Source organism: Python bivittatus, unplaced genomic scaffold (genome assembly GCF_059951505.1).
Source record: "Python bivittatus isolate LINGU-HERP-01145 unplaced genomic scaffold, Pbiv_v1 ctg000310_np1212, whole genome shotgun sequence".
NCBI classification, from domain to species: Eukaryota; Metazoa; Chordata; class Lepidosauria; order Squamata; family Pythonidae; genus Python; species Python bivittatus.
The window spans coordinates 678,013-697,594 of record NW_028277054.1 but is presented as its reverse complement, the minus strand read 5'-3'; the positions used below and the strand labels follow the sequence as shown (position 1 = coordinate 697,594).

At 56.9% G+C, this 19,582-nt stretch overlaps 3 protein-coding genes across 7 annotated transcripts in view; 1 reads left to right on the top strand and 2 right to left on the bottom strand.

The window, feature by feature from the left end:
- PAK4 (p21 (RAC1) activated kinase 4) overlaps positions 1-2,647 on the bottom strand; it is a 42,386-nt gene extending 39,739 nt beyond the window's left edge. For both annotated transcript variants that reach the window (XM_088139667.1, XM_088139669.1), the window contains exon 1: positions 2,235-2,647. In XM_088139667.1, coding sequence (XP_087995793.1) covers positions 2,235-2,502 — 268 coding nt within the window. In that variant the 5' untranslated portion in view covers positions 2,503-2,647. The remainder of the gene's footprint in view (positions 1-2,234) is intronic.
- A 291-nt stretch (positions 2,648-2,938) lies between these two features.
- On the bottom strand, positions 2,939-11,183 carry ACP7 (acid phosphatase 7, tartrate resistant (putative)). Of its 4 annotated transcripts, none has more exons than XM_088139691.1 (13): positions 10,026-11,181; positions 9,489-9,689; positions 8,660-8,842; positions 8,533-8,558; positions 8,257-8,354; positions 7,927-7,989; positions 7,048-7,162; positions 6,850-6,963; positions 6,499-6,556; positions 6,086-6,153; positions 5,640-5,711; positions 4,061-4,198; positions 2,939-3,808 (listed from the first exon to the last, which is right to left on the bottom strand). In XM_088139691.1, exons 1-13 carry the CDS (start codon positions 10,219-10,221, stop codon positions 3,620-3,622), a joined length of 1,521 nt encoding a protein of 506 aa, XP_087995817.1. In that variant the 5' UTR covers positions 10,222-11,181; the 3' UTR covers positions 2,939-3,619. The 4 variants fall into 4 exon arrangements, 3 of the variants coding, with proteins under 3 accessions (XP_087995817.1, XP_087995819.1, XP_087995818.1); XM_088139692.1 differs by having other exon boundaries at positions 2,940-3,808; positions 10,113-11,178; XM_088139693.1 differs by lacking the exon at positions 9,489-9,689 and having other exon boundaries at positions 10,113-11,180.
- A 2,650-nt stretch (positions 11,184-13,833) lies between these two features.
- LOC103049655 (kelch-like protein 41) lies at positions 13,834-18,558 on the top strand. Its single transcript, XM_088139718.1, has 4 exons — positions 13,834-15,404; positions 15,920-15,998; positions 16,113-16,340; positions 16,455-18,558. Exons 1-4 carry the CDS (start codon positions 15,320-15,322, stop codon positions 17,995-17,997), a joined length of 1,935 nt encoding a protein of 644 aa, XP_087995844.1. The 5' UTR covers positions 13,834-15,319; the 3' UTR covers positions 17,998-18,558.
- The last annotated feature ends 1,024 nt before the right edge of the window (positions 18,559-19,582 follow it).

The window sequence follows — 19,582 nt, the reverse complement described above, 5'->3', positions numbered from 1 at the left end:
AAGGATATTTGTAATCTCTTTTTCTCCAGCAGGCTCCCCAAATCTGAACCTGGAGATTTTTGGAAAACGTCAAGTCTCCTTTGAAATGAGCTTGACTGCCAGGCCAAGAATTCTAACTTAAAAAAAAAAAATGAAGCAGTACTGTATGTCTCTAAAGTTTGAAAGGAAAGAACTCTAATTTCTGAGAGAAACAAATAAATGCTAAATGAATGTTCTTCCCTATATAAATGCAGTAAGTACAAATTGGCAACAGTACCTGATATCTCCCTTTTGTGAATCTTTCCAAATTTAGTAACTGTTTAATCTTCTGCTTTGGGATCCTCTTTTCTTTTGAAGTGATTCCAAGTTTGTAATGAGACACACAAGAATCATCGCATCAAAATAAGGCCAACAGCTAGAGATCAGTTTTTAACTAGATGTGTCATTTTCTGAAACATTCTGGGTGCTTCTGAACCTATCAGTATGACCAGTTATCCTGGGATACAAACCTCTGAATTCATGTTCAAGGAATAAATCAGGGGCTGAAAGAGCTGAGAAACAATCACCTCCTGGCAAGACACAACTTGTCTTTACACCGATCTTTATAAACAAAATGTTTGACTCACCTTACATATAACAAGAAAAAAAATGGTATCGGTCTCTTTGGAGGATAGAATTCAGAACCATTTCATAAATGAGCATTGGTCCATGACCAAGACATTCAGAAATTCCTTATCAGGACAGACCGAGGTCGCAGCTCACAGCCTCAAGCAGACAGACGACCCTCAACTAGGCAAGTGAGCCCACGCCATGGGATGGAGCAGGGCATGGCCTGCTTACAGATGCCAAAATCTTGCTCTGGGCAAACGTCTCCCTGAAACAGACCCCCTCCATCATTCATGTTTTAATTCCTTTCTTCCAAGACGTTTATCTGCCTGAGCATTCTCAGATTACATTCGTAGAACCACAAGATCTAGAAACATTTACTTTAAAACATCAAGCACAGCCTTCAACAAAGTGGTGCAAAGCAGAGCGCCAAACGTTCAGACAGGTCTTCTTCCGGGATACAATATTTTATGCAAGACGAATATCAGCGAGCTGCACCCCATAACCACTTTAGCAGGGCTCCTTTTGGGCAGCAGGCTTCTCAAGTGTAGGAGTCCTCAAATTTCTCTGACCGACTGATCGGCGTGCCTTATCTTCTAGGCATCCATAGTGCTATTTTGGTTACGATCAGAAACTGAGTTATAAGTGTGATGGAGGGGGATTCGCTTCAAACCCGCGAACCAAAAGAGAAAGGCTTCTAGACGGACGATCCCGCCGGCCTGCTTGGGGCAGAGGGGACCTCCGAAGCAGACGGGCTCAGCCCTTCTAGCTCGCTCGGGGGCAGCCCCGCTCCCACGCGTCGAAGGCCCCCCGCGGACACGGGACTGACCCCCCCCCGGTTTCCATCCCTGATCACAACGACAGCGACCGTAATTTAAACCCCTGCTGCACGCCGTCCTGCCCCGGTGACTCCGCGCGCCCTGCACGTTGCTAAAGGGCTCCACAACACGGGGACGGCAAGAAAGAGCGAAGACGGCAGCGATGACAGAAGCAGACGGGGCAGGAGAACCGGGGCCGCAGCCGCCCTTGCCAGAGGCCCAGGCGGGGGTTAAGACAAAGCCCGGCGCAAGGCGGCCCGCTGTGAACCCCGCGCGCAGCCCCGCAGCCCCCACGGGAGCAAACCCCACGGGAGACCGCGGCAGACATTCGGGAACGGAAGAGAGGCGGCTGGACGGAGGGCTCCCGCTCAGCCAACGGCTCTCCGCGAGCCGCTCCGCCTGGGGCCCTTCTACGGAGCGCGGCGCTTGCCGGCCCTCCTGGGCGGAAGCCCGGGCGCCTCGCCGCCGGAGCCCTGGGCGGCCCGGCCCGGCCCGCGGCCGCTCCCCCCGCACGCCCAGCGCAGGCGGGGATTCGGCCGCGCGCTTCCTCGCCGCGCCGCGCCGGCCGGCCCCCCGAGCGCGCCCAGGCGCCCCTCCCCAGGGCAGCTGCTGCTCGGGGATCTCCGGGTGGCCCCCTCCCCTCCCCTCCCCCCCCCGCTCTGCCCTCTGACCCGTCCGCGCCCGAGGGCGAGGGAGGCCGACCCGGCCCGCCTCGGCGTCCCGCGCGGAAGGGGCGCCCGCTTCGGCGGAAACTTCGGGAGGCCCAAGAGGCGAGCGGGCGCCCCGCAGAGGGACCCCCGCCGCACCCCGCCCGCCGGTGCGCTCGCCCACCTGCCCGCTGGCCCGCCTCCCCGGCGGCGCCGCTGCTTGGCGTTCCGCAGCCGCCGCGCAGGCCGGTCCCGGTCCCGGTCCCGGTCCGGCTCACGAGCAGGACGACGACGCCATCTTGGGAGCCGGCCAAGCCGCGGCCGGCAACATCCGGGCACCAGCGCCGCCCCGTCGCCTGGCGACGGAGCCCCCCGCCCCCGAAGGCAACTGGGAGGGGGAGGCGCGCTCCTGGTGGGCGAGGCGGCCCGGGGCGCCCCAGGAGCCGCCCCATTGGCCGAGTGGGCGGGAGGCGGGGCAGAGGGGGCGAATGGGCGGGCGGGGGCGTTCCGCGGAGGCGGCCGCGGGGCTCTCGGCGCTTCGCCGCGGCCGGCCTGGGGCCACCGGCGAGAGCAAGGGCGACCAGGTAGACTGCCGCGGGAGCGGAGGCTCGGCCGCTCCGCCCGTGAGCCGCTGCTCCCCGCGCGCCGGGCGGCTCCGGGAGCTGCAGCGGGGGGCGCGGCCTGCTCCTTCCGGGCCTTTCTCCCCTCCCGAGCAGCGGCCGCGGCTTCGCCCTTCTCCCCGCGGCCAGCCGAGCCCGGCCCGCCCCTTCGGGGAGCCACCCGCTGCCCACGAGGCGCGGCCGACGGTTTCCCGCACAGCCGGTTTCATCCTCCGCCGGCCTGAGGGACGTCTATAAAAATAACCGTCTGGGAAGTTCGACTCCAAATAAACGCGCTTTTTCCTGCCTTCTCTTGCTTCTTTTATTCAATCAATCAATCAATCAGTCAGTCAGTCAGTCAATCAATCATTTGCCGAAAATCAAGCCGTGCCGCTCCATACAGCTTAGCATCCCGCGGCTCTGCGGCCCGGAGCTCCCACTGCCCCGCGACACCCTCGGCCGGTCCGGCCGCCGTCCTCCGGGGCTTTGGGCCACAACCCTTTGGGCGTCTACCGTTACGGTCTGATGATCGCGGGAGTCGTGCCCAAAGCCTCCGGAGCAGGGAAAGCTGCCTCGGAGCCATCGGGAAGGCTCCCGCAGGCCGCCCGGCTCTGCGCATTTCACCTTCGGTCTCCTTTTGGCTCTCCGAGGGTCGCACTCGCGTTGGAGAGCTGAACCGGATCCGTTAAAGAGCTGCCTGAGAGGAAGAGGCGGAAAGGGGCGAAGTAAGAAGGAGAGATTCATCTGCTTTGCAGTAGAAGATGCGAGCATGGCAGGCAGAAAGCAGATTCCCGTCGGTGCTAAGACGCTCCGCCTCAGCACCCAACTTGCACCAGGGACGTGAGGATGCATCATTTCTCTCGCAAGCTGACCCTACACTCAGGATGGACAGACGGACGGGTCTGGAGGGGGCATCAAGACAGGCAGGAGGGCAGCTGCAGGCACATCACTGAAGCTCCCCCCCTTTTTTCTACGTGTCGCCCCTCCGCAGACGGGAAAAGGAGCTCCGTATTTGAGCCAGAGAACGCGGTGCCAGCTTGCAAGCAAAGCCGCTGGGCCTACGATGTCTTCTCGGGGCTTCCAGCAGAGAGGGATAGCGCCAGCCCCTTGGACCGTGCCGGTCTTTGATCAGCCAAATCTTATCCACGACCTTCCCATTCTGAAAAGCAAAAGCAAAGGTTGGCCCTTGGGAGATGTGATGCGACAGCAGGCCAAGGTTGGCCACCTCTGACCACACAGGAAGGGGAGAAGGTCACACACGAGCTCAGATGTACAAGGCTGCTTCTCACCCGGATTCTGCAGTGGGGTCTCCAGCACCCGGTGACAAGCTATTACCAACGTGGGTGGAAGCTGAAGCCAGACAGAGCAAAGTCGGGGATCCAGGACTGCTGTTTGCAGAAGCAGCTCCTACCTGATCGTCCGAGACCTGCTCCAGCCAGAGGTGAGTCTTGTTGACAATCTGCATGCGGGCATATCCATAGTCTTCAATCCGCACAGCGCTCCATTCTCGCGGGTCTGGGATAAAGGGGTCCAGTCGTTCCCAGCAACCCTGGAGGGGAGGGGAGGGGAGGGGAGGGGGAGATCTAAGTGCCTGTGGCTCAGCCTCTGAAGGCCCATTGGCACAAGGCCTGCCTTCCCCCTCCCCTCCCTTGGCTCGCTCCGCCCTGTGCTTCCAGATACGGTCCAGACCAGAGAAATGAGGAGCAAATAATGTATAAAATAAAGTATATAAAGCAGTATATGTAGCACTTGCTCTCTCCATTCTAGCACCACCACAGCCCTTTGAGGTAGCCCGGAGGAGCACAAGCAACAGCCCCAACAGCCAGGGACTTCATAGCCGAGGGTGGGCTCGAAGCTCTGTCTCTGCGGTCCTACTCAACCCCTTCACCACAACACCCCACAGGAAGAAGGCAACTTCCATGGTTCCGATGAAAAGAAATCTGTATATGCTCAGAGATACGCCATTATTAGTTCACATTCAGCCCGAATTAGCGCTGCCTATGTGCAGACTGTGAGAGGAAAAATGCTCGTGGCCTGAAACTTATTTTAAGATAGATATTTTGTAATCACATTTAATAAAAGCAAAGGCTAGCTTAGAAATGACCTTTGGGGCAATGATAGGAAATAAGTAAAACTTGCAAAACTAAGCAAACTGTTAAATAAGCAAACTTGTTGATGGGAAAGGACGTGACAAGGACAAAGGGAACAGGGAAGTGTGGTAAAAGTAGCTCTGGGGACGTAGTGATTCAGTTGCAAATCCTGAGAGTCATGATTGTGGTTTGCGGTTTTTAAGGATAAAAAGGATTGCACCTAAAGGGTCGGGACCACTTGGTCAAGCTGTCACGTCTGACAGCTTGCTCTTGTCGGTCCGCATTGCAATGTGCATCTAAGTACCGTATTTTTCCATCAATAAGACACCCCCATGTACAAGACGACCCCCACTCTTCCACCCCAAAATTAAGAAATCAATATTTTAAAGATAGTGCAGAACATGTTTTTATTTAGTAGTTAGGTAACATTGACCTGATACACTCGGTGGGAGGAGGTCCAAACCGTCTCTCTGCAGCTCCATTTAAATGCTCTTTTGCATAACTGATTACATTCAATCACGAGTGAAACTGCCGATAGCTTGTCTCTGCAAGCAGCCTTCCTCCAATTGGTTTGTTCAGCATCAGCTGACGTCAGTTACATCAGGCTCGTGACTGGAGGAAGTCCGTTTGCAGAGACAAAGTATGGGCAGTTTTGCAACCCTGCGGTTCTCTCCTCGGCTGACTTCCTTGAATAAGACGCCCTTCAATTTTTAGCGTAAGGATTTTAGAAAAAAGTATCGTCTTATAGTCGGAAAAATACGGTACTTTGTATGTTCTTGATTAAATGTTACTTGCTTATTGAACTAACTTTTAATAAAGCTTTTAGAACTTTGAAGTGACTTATGTTCTGGTGTGTCTGTCTCCCGTGCTTAACGCGGTTTTTCCCCTGACAAGACTTACAGCTGATCCAGTGATAATGTGGACAGGGACGCTGGGATTGGTATAAGGGGCTGCGGTGCTCCCGTTGTAAACCTGAAAGAGGGGCAGAGAAGGGAAAAACAGTTCTCTAAGGGAGGAAGAGTGTAAGCCTGGATTGACGCTGGGGGCCAGCCTGCCCTCTGGCCTGCCCAGGGAGGGTGGGGCAACTTCTCTGAGTCAGGGCAACCTCCGGACTGAGAGCGCTTTCTTGCTCTTGCCGCTTTGCAGCCCTCGACTCCTTCCCCACAAAAGGGGCAGACAGAGAGATGGACGCCGTGGGTTCCAAATCAGGAGAGCCCCCTCACCCCTCCCAGGGAGTCACAGCTGAGTGGCGGCCGGCCAACTCTGAAGGCCCTTCACAAAGAATGCCCCTGGCCTCGGGAGGAGGACAGCAGCCTCTTCCAGCCCACCCCCACGGCTGAAAACACCTTGTAGTCGTAGACCGGCCAGAGGCGCTCGTAGGAGTGCTCGTGAGCCCACAAGGTCAGATCCACCCCTGGAGAAAGAGGAAGCCAGAGAAGGAAGGCAGCAGGGGAGGGAGGGGAGCCCAAATGGGCAGGGGCAGGTTGGGGAGGGGAAGGCCAGCAGTTGCTCCTGGGGGGGTGCAGCCCTCCTTCCTGTTGGCTTCCTCTCAATGTTGGGGAGCAAAGCCAGATTTCCTCTAACAATTCTTAGTGAATTGCGGAAGAAGGGTCAAAAAGGTCAAGATGGCAGTTGCAACTGCACGATCAAAGCCTCATTCTTTTTTTTTACATGCATGATATGCGTTTGTTACATATACGTTATATGCATCCCCTTAGGTGCTCAGCAGCAGGACACAGGTGCTGGTAGGAAGACTTACCATATTTGTAGAAGAGGTCCTCCAGCCCGTAACGGTTTGGCTTCAGTCCTTTGCGAACCTGCGAAGGCAGCCAACAAACCACACTGGGTCTCTGAGAGTCCCCCTCCTGCCATTCCTGTTCAAGGCTGCCTAATTCTGCACGCTCCTCATGGCGCTGGGCATGGGACTCAGCTTCCCTCCAAGCTTCGCTTCCTACGGCTGCCAAGGTCTGCCTGAAGTGCAGGGTGCAAAGGCCGGGCCAGTCTTGGCCACGCGAGACAGAGAGGCGCTGGCCAACGTTTTTGCTACCCTCTATTTTCTGCACAAGAGACTTAGCAATGCCCGGGGCTCAAACCGGCTTCTCCTACTCACAGTGCTCTCATACTGCGTGCAGTCGTCCTTGTCGTTGTTGGAGCAGTACATGGGACGATGCCCCATGGTGACAATCCAGGGGCGCTCCCCACGCCGCGCAGGCTGGTTCGCCTCCTGCCGCCCAGAGGAAAAAAGACAGAGGCCCATGTTTTCCTGGCACCAACTGACTCCGCCCACCCAAAGCCGGGTCCACCTTACCTGGAGGTCCCTCTCCAGCCACTGGAACTGCTTGGCAACCAGCTGCTTCCCATACTCCAGGTAGAAATACACCTCCGTGGAGAAGGCAATGAGGTGAGCAGGGCCTACATCCCAGCTGAAAGGAAGCAAGACGGGCACCCGCTAAGAGCAGGTGGACAAGCAGGAAAAAAGAGCCCCCCCCCCCCCAGAAGATGGGGAGACATCTCTGTGGCAGTGACGTCTCTGATCCGTCAGCTCAGATTTACCCCAGGCGCCATCAGGACCAGAGAGCAAATCTGGTGGAGCAGAGAAGGCGATGGGCTGGGAACAGGGAGAGCCAGAACTTTCAGCTAGAGGAGTTCCCTGGGGGGCTTTGGGCCAGGCATTCTGTCTCAGCCCAGCCTCCCTCGCAGGGTAGTTGTGGGAGAAAATGGGAGGTGGGAGCTGTATGTACATAGCCTCGAAGCCAAGAGCGGTAGGGTAAAAGCCCAACCAATACATAAATAAATAAAATCAAAATGCACACCATCACCTCCTAGGGCAGTGTTGTCTGAAAGCCCGCAACATCCTGGGGTGCTGTGTGTGATGAGCCCCACAAAGGGCCGTTCGCAGGAAGTCTCTCTCTAAAATACCCCCACTACAGCTTCCCATGCCAGAGGCAGGACGCCCAGCCACCGCCAGTGGTGCTCCTGATCCCGAGCTCCCCGCTGGCACCCAGACGGCTGGGCCTCGGGCCCAATCCAGCACACGGCTCTTCCCCTTCTCTTAGCAGCACAATCCCAGGCAGGAGCACCTCCAACCCCCCCCTCGTTTTCCCCCAGAAAAGCAACTGGAGAGGCCAGAAAGGAAGAGCGGTCTTGGCTTTCTCGCCATCATGGCGTTTGCAGCCCAGAGGCGCACCTGTACCAGAGGCTCTCAGTGTCTCCAGGCATGCTGAAGCGGGACCGGTAGTTGGAGAAATTGCTGAAAGAGGGAAGGAGGGAGAAGGCTGAGGGGCGGGCAGGTGCAGAAGCAGTTCCTCTGCCCTTTCCTTTCATTTTGCAGAACTCACTAAGCCATCAAGCAAACCCTTGCTGTCAAGGCTATAATCCGCCCCCCTTGGAGAGGGAGTGCCACCCTGGGAGGTGCAGCAAGGCTAGCAGGACCAGCACTGGCAGCATGCCCAGGAGCAGCCCGTGGGCAGACTGGAAGAGCTGGACAGGCTCTCAAGCCCGGCTCAGCCCCACTCACTACTTCTCCTCGTGGTTTCCCGGGCAAGTCATATACGGTACGAAGGCAGCCACCGCCTCGATTTTCCGCATGAAGCTGTCTCCAACGAGGGCATTATCCTGCAGGGGCAGAACAGGCACCCGGTTGTATCAGGCCAATGCCCTGATGCAAAGTTCTCCCGCACTTGCCTGGGCCTGGCACGCCCAAGCGACCCTTGAAACAGCCTCGCTGGATTCAGGCCTTACGACCGAGTGTCCCAGCCATGCCGCTTCATTGGGGAGCTCCCGGGAGTCTTACCGAGTCCAGGTCGTAGGCAAAATCTCCTGTTGGGAGGAGCAGGATCACCATTAAAGAGTGGGTCAAAGGAAGGGCTCCGGGGAAGAGCTGGGCAACTCAGCCAGGGGCAGGGGCCCTATCAGCGTACCTATGTGAAGCACAGCGTCGTACCAGCCCCTCTGGGTCTCCCAGCGCAACCGGGGCAAGGACTGGGGATTCTCCAGGCCCAAGTCTCCAAAAAGGGCAAAGCGGGGGCTCCAGTCGCTACCGTTCAGCAACGCCCGGAAGCCATAGGGCCTGCTCCAGCCCCACTTGCTCCCACAGCGATAGGCTGCAAGGAGAGAAAAGGAAGGCAGAGTGAGGCCTTCGAGGCGAGGGCCAGAGTGGGCCGCCCACCCTTTCCACTTGCTGGTGTTTATGTGGTCCAAAGCAGACTGCCCTCCTCAGACCCTTTCTCCCAACAGGTGCCTCCAGCTCTTGGGCTCCCAGCCAGCACGATGGGCCCTCTGGCATTTCAGGACCCGCAGAAACCCTGGGCAGTTCTCTGCAAGGGACCTCTGGAAGGGGGTCTGCAGGCCACCTAGCCCAGCTCCTTCCCACTTAGAGGCTTTGGGACTCTACCTCCTGAAGTGCCAGCCAGAGTTGCTCATCTCAAGGATGGCCTTAACATGTTTCTCCAGCAAGCTTTGAGGGGGACGTTCGGGAGCTTATTCCCCCGCCTCCCAAGAACTTCGCAACCATTTTATGAAGTGGGGCAGGTTGAAAACTAGAGCAGCCAGGCAACTTAATGCCGAACAGGGACTTCAGGGTTTGGTGGCAGCCTGCCCCTTCTCCGCCCTCAAGAGAGAGCGTTGTGGCTTCCAGAACGTCTCACTCCAGCGTCAGATCCCCGTGGCTTGTCCTCGTGGCTGCATATGTGGCCACAGGCAGAACACGGCGTGCCTTTTGCAATGCCCTCAAAGGACCAAAGCCCTTACTGTAGCGCTGTCCCGGAATGAGGCCACGGAGGGTGACTCGATGGATGAACAGGGTGCGGCCCAGGCTGCCACCATCCACAAACCGGGTAGCGTTTCCGCTGGCCCTGTGAGGAAAGGCCTTCCCTGGAGCCTGGCCAAAGACTACGACAGATTCAGCTTGGTCAAAGGTAGTCCAGGTGACCACCATGGAGGTGGGGTCTCCTGCAGCAGAAAGCACCAACAGCAACATTCACTCGTGGAGACGAAAACAGCCCATGTTTACAGAAAGTCCTCCAAAGCCAACACTAAAGGACAGGAAGGCCTGGCGCGATAGGGTTCACGGGGTCACGAAGAGTCGGACACGACTGAACGACTGAACAACAACAACAACCTCCAAAGCCGAACTGTTGCCATGAAAAAAGACCGGCCTAGCAAATACGGTCGTCAAACATACAGAGCAAAGGCATTCCCTTCCTAAACAGGAAGGTCGCAACCGGTCAGCAGCGAACCCCACAAGGCGGGCTGCAACCACGTCGCCTCCAATCCCGCTGTGCCCACCCTGGCTGGCAGCTCTCTGATGTGCCCTTCCACACGTCTGGAGAAGGAAGAATGGCAGAGCAGCAGGCCCGCTTGCAAGCACCTCACCTGGGTAAGACAGATGCACCTGCTCAGGCTGGACGACCGTGGGCCCCTCGCCCTGCAGCTGAGGGAGCCACAGGCAGAGGAAGGCGAGCAGCCGCGCCCCCCCGTCCATGCTCCTGCCGGGGCTCCTCTCCGGCCGCTGACTGACCCGCAGCGCAGGAGAGCAGCGGCCCCGGTCACCCAGGCCGCGGTCGCCTGCAAGTCACAAGACGCGATGTCGCAATCCGCCGGGCGCGCTCGGCTCCGGGGAGGGCCGTCCCGCACGGCCCGCAGACGCGGCGCAGGCTGCCCCCGCTCAGGAGCTGGAACTTGGCGAAGCCCGGAGGCGGCCAGCGCCTGCCGCCCCCCGGGTGGCCTCCTGGACCCGGCAGCAGCGCCGCGGCACCGCGGGGCCAGCCGGCCGCCCGGCCGCGTAACGAGCCCCCGCACGCCGCCCGGGCTGCTGTTCGACCCCGCCGGGCGCCCTCCTCCTCAGACGCCCCGAAAGCCGGCCGGGCAGCCCCGGCGAGCCATCGCCGCCGCCGGGAGAAGGCAGGGCGGCGCAGACCCCCCTCGCCCACTCGCTCGGCCTCGGAAGCAGCCGCGGCGCAGGGGGCAGCCCCTCTTTCCCGAGGAAGCAAGCGAGAGAACCTCTGAGCACGTGCAGAAGGCTGCCCGTTCGGCCAACCGGGCCGTTCCGGGCGCGACCGCGAGAGCAGCGGCGGCGGGGGCCGGAGGGCGGCAGGACGCCGGGGCGCGGCGCGGCGCGGGCCGACGAGGAAATCCCCGCCGCCAGCCGGGGTTCCCGGGGCCCTCCCTAGTGCGGGAGCCGCGCCGCTGGGCGCCGCTTGTTTCCGGGCGCGGGGGGCTTCTGCTGCGGCGGAAAGAGCGGGCCTTGGGCCCCTCTAGGGTCGTCGCAGCGCTATCCGGTCCCGGGGGTGCGGAGGACAACGATGGCCCCGCAGAGCAGGCCGGTATTGCGAGCAAACCGGGGCAACAGCTGCAAGAACAGCAGACGGGTCGTGGCCACCCAGGCGTCGCGCCCCCTTGCTGCCCCGGCGGAGCCGCGTGGCGGCCGGGCGCGGAGACCCGGCGGGATCCTAAAAGCAGCGCCGCCCGCCGAGACGTCATCAAGGCCTGGGTACATCGGCCAGGCCTCGTCCAATCGCCGGCGCGCCCACCCGCCAATGAGGACGCCGCAGGCGGAGCCAGAGGGGCGTGTGCGCGCGTGCGCGTGGGTGTGGCAGAGCCGCCGGCGCGCCTCGGGCAGGGAGCCGCGCTCGGGGTCCGACCCGGAAGCGCGACCGGGAGGCTGGCCGCGATGGGCGCCGCGCTCGGGGCGCCGCGGGCGGCGGCGGCCGGGGAGGCGCCCCGGGGCAGCCGGAGCCCCGCCGCGCCGCGTCGCCGGAAGGGGCGGCGGCCCGCGGCCCCCCGCGCCCCGCCGGACTGGGCCGGCTTGCCCAGCGAGGTGCTGGCGCAGGTGCTGAGCTGGGTGCCGCCCGAGGCCCTGGCGACGCGCTGCCGGCTGGTGTGCCGCCGCTGGAGGGACCTGGTCGACGGCCCCGCCGCGTGGCGGCTGCGGTGGCGGAGGGAGCCCGCGATGCGCGCCGCCCTCGAGGCCGCCCGCCGCTGCCCCCGGCTGGAGTGGCGCCGCGTGGGCCTGCTGCGGCCGCTGGGCCGGAACCTGCTGCGGAACCCCTGCGGGAGAGGTAGGCGGCGGGCTCGGGCTGCGAGCGCGGGCCGGCCGAGGCAGCGGGGGCGCTGACGGCCGCGCCCGCTGTCCGCCGCAGAGCAGTTCCGGCACTGGACCGTCCTGCACAGCGGGGACGGGTGGAAGGTGGAAGCGAACCGGACCCGCGTGGACGGCGCCGAGGCCCAGCTGTGCTTCGCCTCCTCCTTCGGGTGAGTCCCGGAGCCCTGGTCCCCTCGCCGTGGGGCTCCCCTTCGAGCGGCTCGGTCCTTCCCCGGGCGTGAGGCGAACTCTTGCCCCGGGCCAGACACGAAACGCGCCTGTGGCGGCTGCCTGCTCCCCACCCCACCCCACCCCACCCCGCTTTTCCTCCAAAGGTGGTGCCAGAAGTACCAGACGATCGATTTGCTGAAGGAGGGTTTCTGGCAGGATCTCCTGGACGTTTACCAACCTGATGTTTTTGTCTCTGACTGGTGAGTTTTATTCTCTCTTGGCTCCTTTTTGCATAAAAAGCAGAGATTAGAAAGCAGCGTTCTCCTTGTTCCTTTGGTGACTCCCACCCGGTTCGTCTTGTCCGTTTCAGAGCACGGTAAGAAAATCAATCTGTGTAGTCAGATGGACCGTGCAAGGCCTCGGGGCTAGTCACTTTGGCGGACATTCAACACCGACAGGCGACTTTCAAAGCTTCTTCCGGTTCTTCCAGGAAAGAGACTTTTTCAGCAGCCATCTTGTCACTTACGCTTTACGGCAACGTTTCCTTGATTCTTGCAGGTGGGGTGGTCGTGAGGACTGCGGCTGTCGCTACGAACTCTCTGTGGCCCTCCTGGCAGCTGATAAGAGAACTGAAATTGCGCTTTTCAAAGCCCAGCCAGATCCCATCCCTCAGTGGAATGACGCCTCATACCAACAGGTGCTGTTGGCCATGCCCACTTCAAGGCTCACCACCTTGGCTGCCCACCTTGGCTGCCAAGTTTCACAACGCTTGGGATGATTCATACCTTCCTTCCTTCAGTTAGGGAGGTGACATCAGCAGGGAATTAAATTGCCTTAAAAGAGCCAAGAAAGCAGAATATAGATTTTGTATCTTAGGTTTGCACAAATAGGTTTTTTTTAAAAAATAGTAATGCTGGCTGGGAAATTCCGGGAGTCGAAGTCCGCACATCTTAACGTTGCCAAGGTTGAGCAACACGGCGTTGCGCTATCTTAAAGCAGCATCAGAAACACACTGTTCTCGGATGGGGAGAAATGGTGCTTTCAGGAGATTTTGTAACAAGTTCACACAGCACCCTCGTTTTCAAAAAGGCAGCACCCAAAGTACAAGTAGTTGGGTGAGATCACGTAAAACAGGGTTCCTCAACCTCAGCAACTTTAAGATGGGTGATCTGGGCCATCTGGGGAATTCTGGGAGTTGAAGTCCACCCATCTTAAAGTTGCTGAGGTTGAGGAACCTTACACTTCTAAACGATGGCAACAAGTCACAATGAAGCAGCTTCTGCTCCTTAAAACCATTTTCCTGAGTCCAAAAGGCGGCTTAGCCTATCTTGCTTTGTTTCTCCATCTCCCCAGGTAACCCACACATTTAGACGATACGGCCCTGGAGTTCGCTACATATGCTTTAGACACAAAGGGATCGACACACAGTACTGGAAAGGACACTACGGTGCCCGGGTGACAAACTCCTCCGTCGTCGTCCAGTTTGCCCTGGAGTCTCCATGATCCCTCGCTTGGCAGCCAGCCTCTCTTCTGCCCATTCTTCCAAGCACTCCAGCTCAGTTTTGCCTCTGAAATTGTATTTCTGAACTGGTGGATGATGAGAGGGAAACTCTTCAGGAGGTGTAAGGAATCCCAAAAACATTTTTGTATATAATATTAAAATAAACAATCACTCTATTTCTTGGGAGACTGCCAACTAATCATTCTTTCAGTGATGAAATATAGGTTAGGGGCTCCTGGGTGAGAGAACTTTCTGCTTTGAAAGCCACATGTGAAGACGACTTCCAGGGTGGCTGCAGGATCAGAGCCCCTCTTCCTGCCTCTTCACACCTGCTGGCTCTGGGTAGGGGGCTTTTCCCTCTGCCTTGTGAAAGAAGGGTTTGGCAATGTCGCTCCTTAGGAAATCACGCAGCGTCGTTCTATCTCCTCAGTGGCGATTGTCCATGCTTATCAAAGGGCTACGTACGTCCAAGCTGGCCAGCGTCTTTTAGGTTCGGGAAGGGGAAAAAGATCATGTGCCTCTTCCTCCCTTCACCCTGTCCAGCATTAAATGTATGGATATTAAATTAGTAAACGCCGTAATTTTGTGACATCCCCACCGGTTAGGCCAGCCTGCTAGCACTAGTGGAGCAGATGATAATTGAGTTTTGCTGCCCAGAAATCACTGTTGCATGCGCAGTACAGAAACTGCTGTTTTTAGTTTTAGTTTAGATGGCTTGCAAGCCCCCTTGAGAAAACTTTATTTTAAAAAATGGTACCATATATATTTGCAAATAAGTGGAAAATTTTAGGTGCCCAGATACACCCCCAAAATTGGGTTTGGGTTATCCACAAGTAGATACGGTAAAATTTTTCTAAAGTACCTGTACATCCCATATGTGCTTGTGGATGAGCCAATCCACAGATAACCTGATCCTCAGATTTTTAACCAAAGTACCGTACCATGAAAAATTGATAATCCATGGATTACCCACAGATAAGCCAACTGTGAAAATTAAAACATGAAAATTTCAAGGGCCAGTTTATCTGCAGGTGGCACATTTTTTGCTCTATTTTGGTTTAAAATTTGAGTGTCGGTTTAGGCACTGTTGGATTTATCTGTATGTATATACGCTATATGCATTTTTTAAAAATTATTTTGAAAAAATGGGAGTACCTCCTTCTCAAAAGACATTGAAAGCTACCCGGTATGATTGTTGCACTGAATTCCCCCCACACACAAATTTCCCAACGTAGTTGCAAGAAATTGTGTCTGAAACAGGCTGCTTCCAGATGGGTGACTCCTAAGTTACCAAATCTCTGCTTTTTCACTGTAAGCTACTAGCAGGACTGCAGTTAATGTTCCATGATGGGGAAGGGGAGAACCTTCAGCCTTTTGGGGCCAGTGGGGAGCATCTTAAGTACTTCCACAAAACAGCCATTTTACAGAAGGCAAAGTGGAGACGTTGAAGACCAAGCAATTTTCCAAGGGAATTCCAATACTTCTATCGCTGGAGAGGAGCGTCCGACTTCCCAAGGGAGTGTAAGAGGAAGCCAAAGGGAGCCACAATGCCCAGGGCTGCTGTGAGGATTCTGACCTGCTCTGAACACCAAGGGGCCAAGATCCAGTGTGTCCAGGGGGTGGAGGGGATTCAAGATGTTGCGGCCCCCATTGTGAGGTGGAGGCTGCCCTGGAGACCCCAGGACCTTTTCTGCAGGGGGCTCTCAGGAGATCTTGAGGGGGCAGGGGGAGGTGGGTCGGAGGGCCCTCTGGGGCAACTGGAAACCAGCAGGGGCCTAGAGAGAGGGGGAGCCTCCTGGGACGCGGCGCTTCAGGCTCAGGGCCATCATGGATCCACCAGGCTTTGCAGAAGACGGGGAAAAAGATGGAGAGCCAGAGACGGCGGTGTCTCTCAAAGCTTGTTTTAGCCAAGGTGGGTCTGCGGTTGCTGATCTTAGCTCTGGTGGCAAGAAGCGACCAGCTGAAACCGCCAGGAGGATCCCGTGGACTCGCCTCCGTGCCGTTACAATACCGTTCTCCCTGAGGCCAACCTCAAGCTTCCCAACAGCAGGGGCAGAAGGGAATCGGGCTGAACAGAACAGAAACCTCTGGACAGGGTAGAACGACTGGAAGCACTTCCTTTTATCCCCGCCTTTCAGGCTTTTCCTTCAGCTCCCCAGTACCCTCCAGGCCTATAGGAAGGAGCCCTAACAGTGGGGAATCCTGCTGAATTTCTTATAAATGGGGAAGAATGAGAGCAACAGGTTCAGAGCACCGTTTTTTTCACAGGGCCCTCTCCCCACCCATGGGCCCTTGGGAGAAAAAGCCAGTTTGAGGAAACTGGCACTCAGCTAAAAGAACTTCTTGCCATTTTTCTCCCTCCCACTCGAAGCTCTGATCTGCCAGAACGGCCTAGGAGGTTCTGACTTCCCTCCGCTTCCCCCCCAGGTCTGAAGCATCTGCATCACATGCAAGAACTCTGCGATGCCACCTTGATCGCTGGAGGGAAGCGGTTCCCTTGCAACAGGTGCGTCTCCATGTCCCCAGGTTGGGCAGGGACCCAGGGAAGTGAGGCTAAGAGAGGGGCAGGCCTGTGGGATGCCCGCAGCTAATCAGACGGCCTCCGTTCTCCTCCTCGCAGAGCGCTCTTGGCCTCCGTCAGCCCCTACTTCCAGGCAGTGTTCACAAGTGGCTTCAAGGAGTCCCGGGATGGGGAAGTTCTCCTGAAAGACATGGACCCCTCCGTCCTCCAGAATCTGTTAACCTACCTCTACTCGGGGGAGCTGGCTTTCGGTTCCGGAAGCGCCGAAGACCTGTTCATCGTGGCCAGCCGGCTCCAGCTCACCCCGGCACTGCCCCTCATCAGCAGGTAGCGCAGACCGTCTGGGTCTCTGACGTTCTCCCAGCTTCTGTCTTCAGTGGCTTCACTGTGGATATTCACCCACCATCTTCCCCAGTGACCTTTCTTTCCATCCCCTGGCAGATACCTCATGGAGAGGATTTCCCCAGAGAACTGCGTTCGCCTTTACACGCTGGGCCATGATCACAACCACCCCATCTTGCTGCATGGTGCGCTACGCTATCTGGGCCTTCACTTTGACCTCCTCTTTGAACACAAGGACTTCCTGCACCTTGACCTCGGGGCTCTGATCTGCATCCTCTCCTCAGACCATCTGGCAGTGACCTCAGAAATGGAGGTGTTCCAGGCTGCGCAACGCTGGGTGCGGGCTGAGCCCACTGCGCGCCTCCCAGTGCTCAAGATGCTGCTAAGGTGCATACGCTTCCCACTCCTGACACAGGTGGAAGTTGCCCAGCTACAGGCAGAGGCAGAGATGCTGGATCAGCAGCTGGAGTTGCAGTGGCAGAACCTGGATGGAGCAGGGAGGCTTCAGGTGAGCGGGGGACTCCGCCAGGGCATGTACCAGGAAAAGATCATCTGCATCAAAGTGCCCCGTCTGAGAGACATCCTCTCTGTCAGCGAAGACATGGACTGCTACATGGAGTGCCTGAATCCTGCCACCGGATCAAGGACAAAGCTGCCGCCCTTAGAACTGGTGGCCCTCCCTGGCTGCTCAGTGCTGGAGCACAGGCTCTACATCTCAGGAGGGAAGCACCCCGATGGCTCGTACTCCCGTGCGCTACACGAGTACAACTCTCTAGCTGACCGCTGGATCCAGCTCCCTGCCATGTCAACTCCCCGGTCTGTCCACATGTTCTTAACTTGCAAGCAGAAGCTTTTTGCCCTGAGTGGCTGGAACGATGCGGGGCCCCTTGCATCTGCTGAGAGCTTCGATGTGGCTCAGAAGGTGTGGTCCCCCATTGCCAGCCTGCCCATCATCCTGCGCTTTTCTGCCTCTGCGCCATACAAAAACAAGCTCTATTTAATAGGTGGAGATGCTGACTCCGACGAGGTGGTTTACAAGGGCATCCTTATCTACGACACCCACCTGGATACCTGGACCCAGGTGCCGCTTGAATTTAGTCTCCACGGGGCAGCTGCTGTCCCCATGGAGGCTGGGATCTGTGTCATCGGAGGGTTCTTTTCAAGGAAGGTCACCCAACTGTACGCAAACCGGAGGTTCAGCCAACTTCTTCCATGCACCTCGAAATGTTTCTTCATGCGGGAAGCTGGCATCATCAGCACAGAGGTCACCGTCCCTCCCCTGCCGTTGCCTCTTGCCTTTGCTGGTGCCACTTCCTTGCGAGGGAAGATTTACGTGATTGGAGGCGTATGTACCTCCAGAACGCATGATGCCATCTACCACTGGGGACCTGGAGAAGCTGCCTGGACTCAGTACCCAGAGAACCTCACAGGTCAAGGAACAATTGTGCGCAGAGTGCTCAAATGCGTGACCCTGAAGGTGGCAGAACCAAAGCTGAGCACCCTCATGCAAGACACCTCAGCAAGCCCGGTGGCTGTTGGGCTCGCAGACCCCAAGCTCTCCTTGGAGAAGAACAAGAAGGACCATCATCCTCATTCTCCTGACCTGGCACCGTTGGGATCCTTGAGTGGTGGGAAGTTGTAGAAGCTGAAGACCGCCCTTCCCAGGGAAGAGATACTCTCAGATGAATTCCTCTCGTATTTAACTCATTAAAAGTCCATGTGGCCTCTCCAACCCCCTTCCTTCAGTTTCCTGCCATAAGAAGGAATGTCCAAGGCCAACAGGAGAGCTTTCTGCATAAGTTTGGGGCTTCCCACACACCTTTTCCTGTGAGGGTGAGGACAGCCTTTGCAGAAACTGGCTCTGCTCAGGAGGAGGGACCACACTGGGAACCTAGAATGTCTTTATATTCCAAGTGCAGATGTGATCACAAAGACACTCTCTGAAAACCACACAAACCTTTATGATAAAAGCAACACCTGGTGCGTGGAGCAGAAGAACCAGCAGCAGCTCCAGGGACAGAGCTCAGAGGTCAATCCCAGCTTGGCTATAGTTTGTTGCATGCTTTGGAAGAAGGAAGAATCTGGGTTGCTATATGGGGGAGGTGTCAACTAAATCTTGATTGCTCAAGTGGAGAGCAGAGGCACTGGAATGGAAGTGAGGACTCCTCAATCATTCATGGCCATTAAATATTTATCCCCTTCATATCTGTTATGTGTCCATGCATACCCAGAGAGAAATGCAAGTGAAGCAGTTTAAGCACTGTCATGCAAACAACTACTAACTGTTGCAAAATGACAGAGAAATAAAAATAGACGTACATCTCTCACTTAAAAAAAAAGCTAACCTGCAAGATTGATTGGTTATTCTGTCCTACCATTCCCCATTATATCATTCCTATATGTCCCCTGTGGATATTCGGCTCACAAATCTGCATTTATTATGATTACACCATTGTTATTCCTCTCTATCATTCTGGAATTCGGTTATTTTCATCCTTTGTGGCAGTGTGTTCCAAAATACCAATTAAGAGCACCAAGGAGTGATTTTGACTTTAGTGTTAAATGTTCCGCATTTCCAGAAAGACCTGATCTAAGATTAAGCAAATAAATACAATACTGTGAGCTATAACTATACAGGGCCCAGGGACCAAGCCAGCAGAAATGGATAAACTCCTGCACCTGCTAAGGCTAAGCAGTTCTCAGTGGCTGGGCACTCTGCACATGCTCAGAAAGGCTTGCACACCCCTGGGCTTGGCTTCAGAATCTTGCCTCCTAGGTTTTAGAAAGCAGATTTGGGAGCAGGGAGAGAACTGGAAGAGACACAACTAGAAACTGAGAACGGAGAAGTTATGCTGCTCTGAATCTGTGCAAAGGAAGGAAAGAGAAAAATGGTTCAGGGCTGAGAGGCTGGAGGACACTTCAAATGCTTGAAGTCAGATTTCGAGGGAACGAGGTGCAGAAGAAGCAGGGAAGGAACGAGGACGGCGGGGAGGAGGAAGTTGGTAGCCGGAGAGATGGAGCCGAGCGGGAGGGCCACGAGAGATGGGGAGCAAGGCGGTATCTCGCGCTCAAACCGAGCTTCGGCGGCGCTGGCGTGAGCCCTCTACAGCCTTCAGCAGGGGGTGCGGCTTAGTGCAGGGAGCTGGCGGGAGGATTGAGGGGTGAAGATGGGGAAGGAAAGCAGGAGGAGCTCCGTGGCTTGTGGGTGGGGCTCGGAAGGAGCTGAA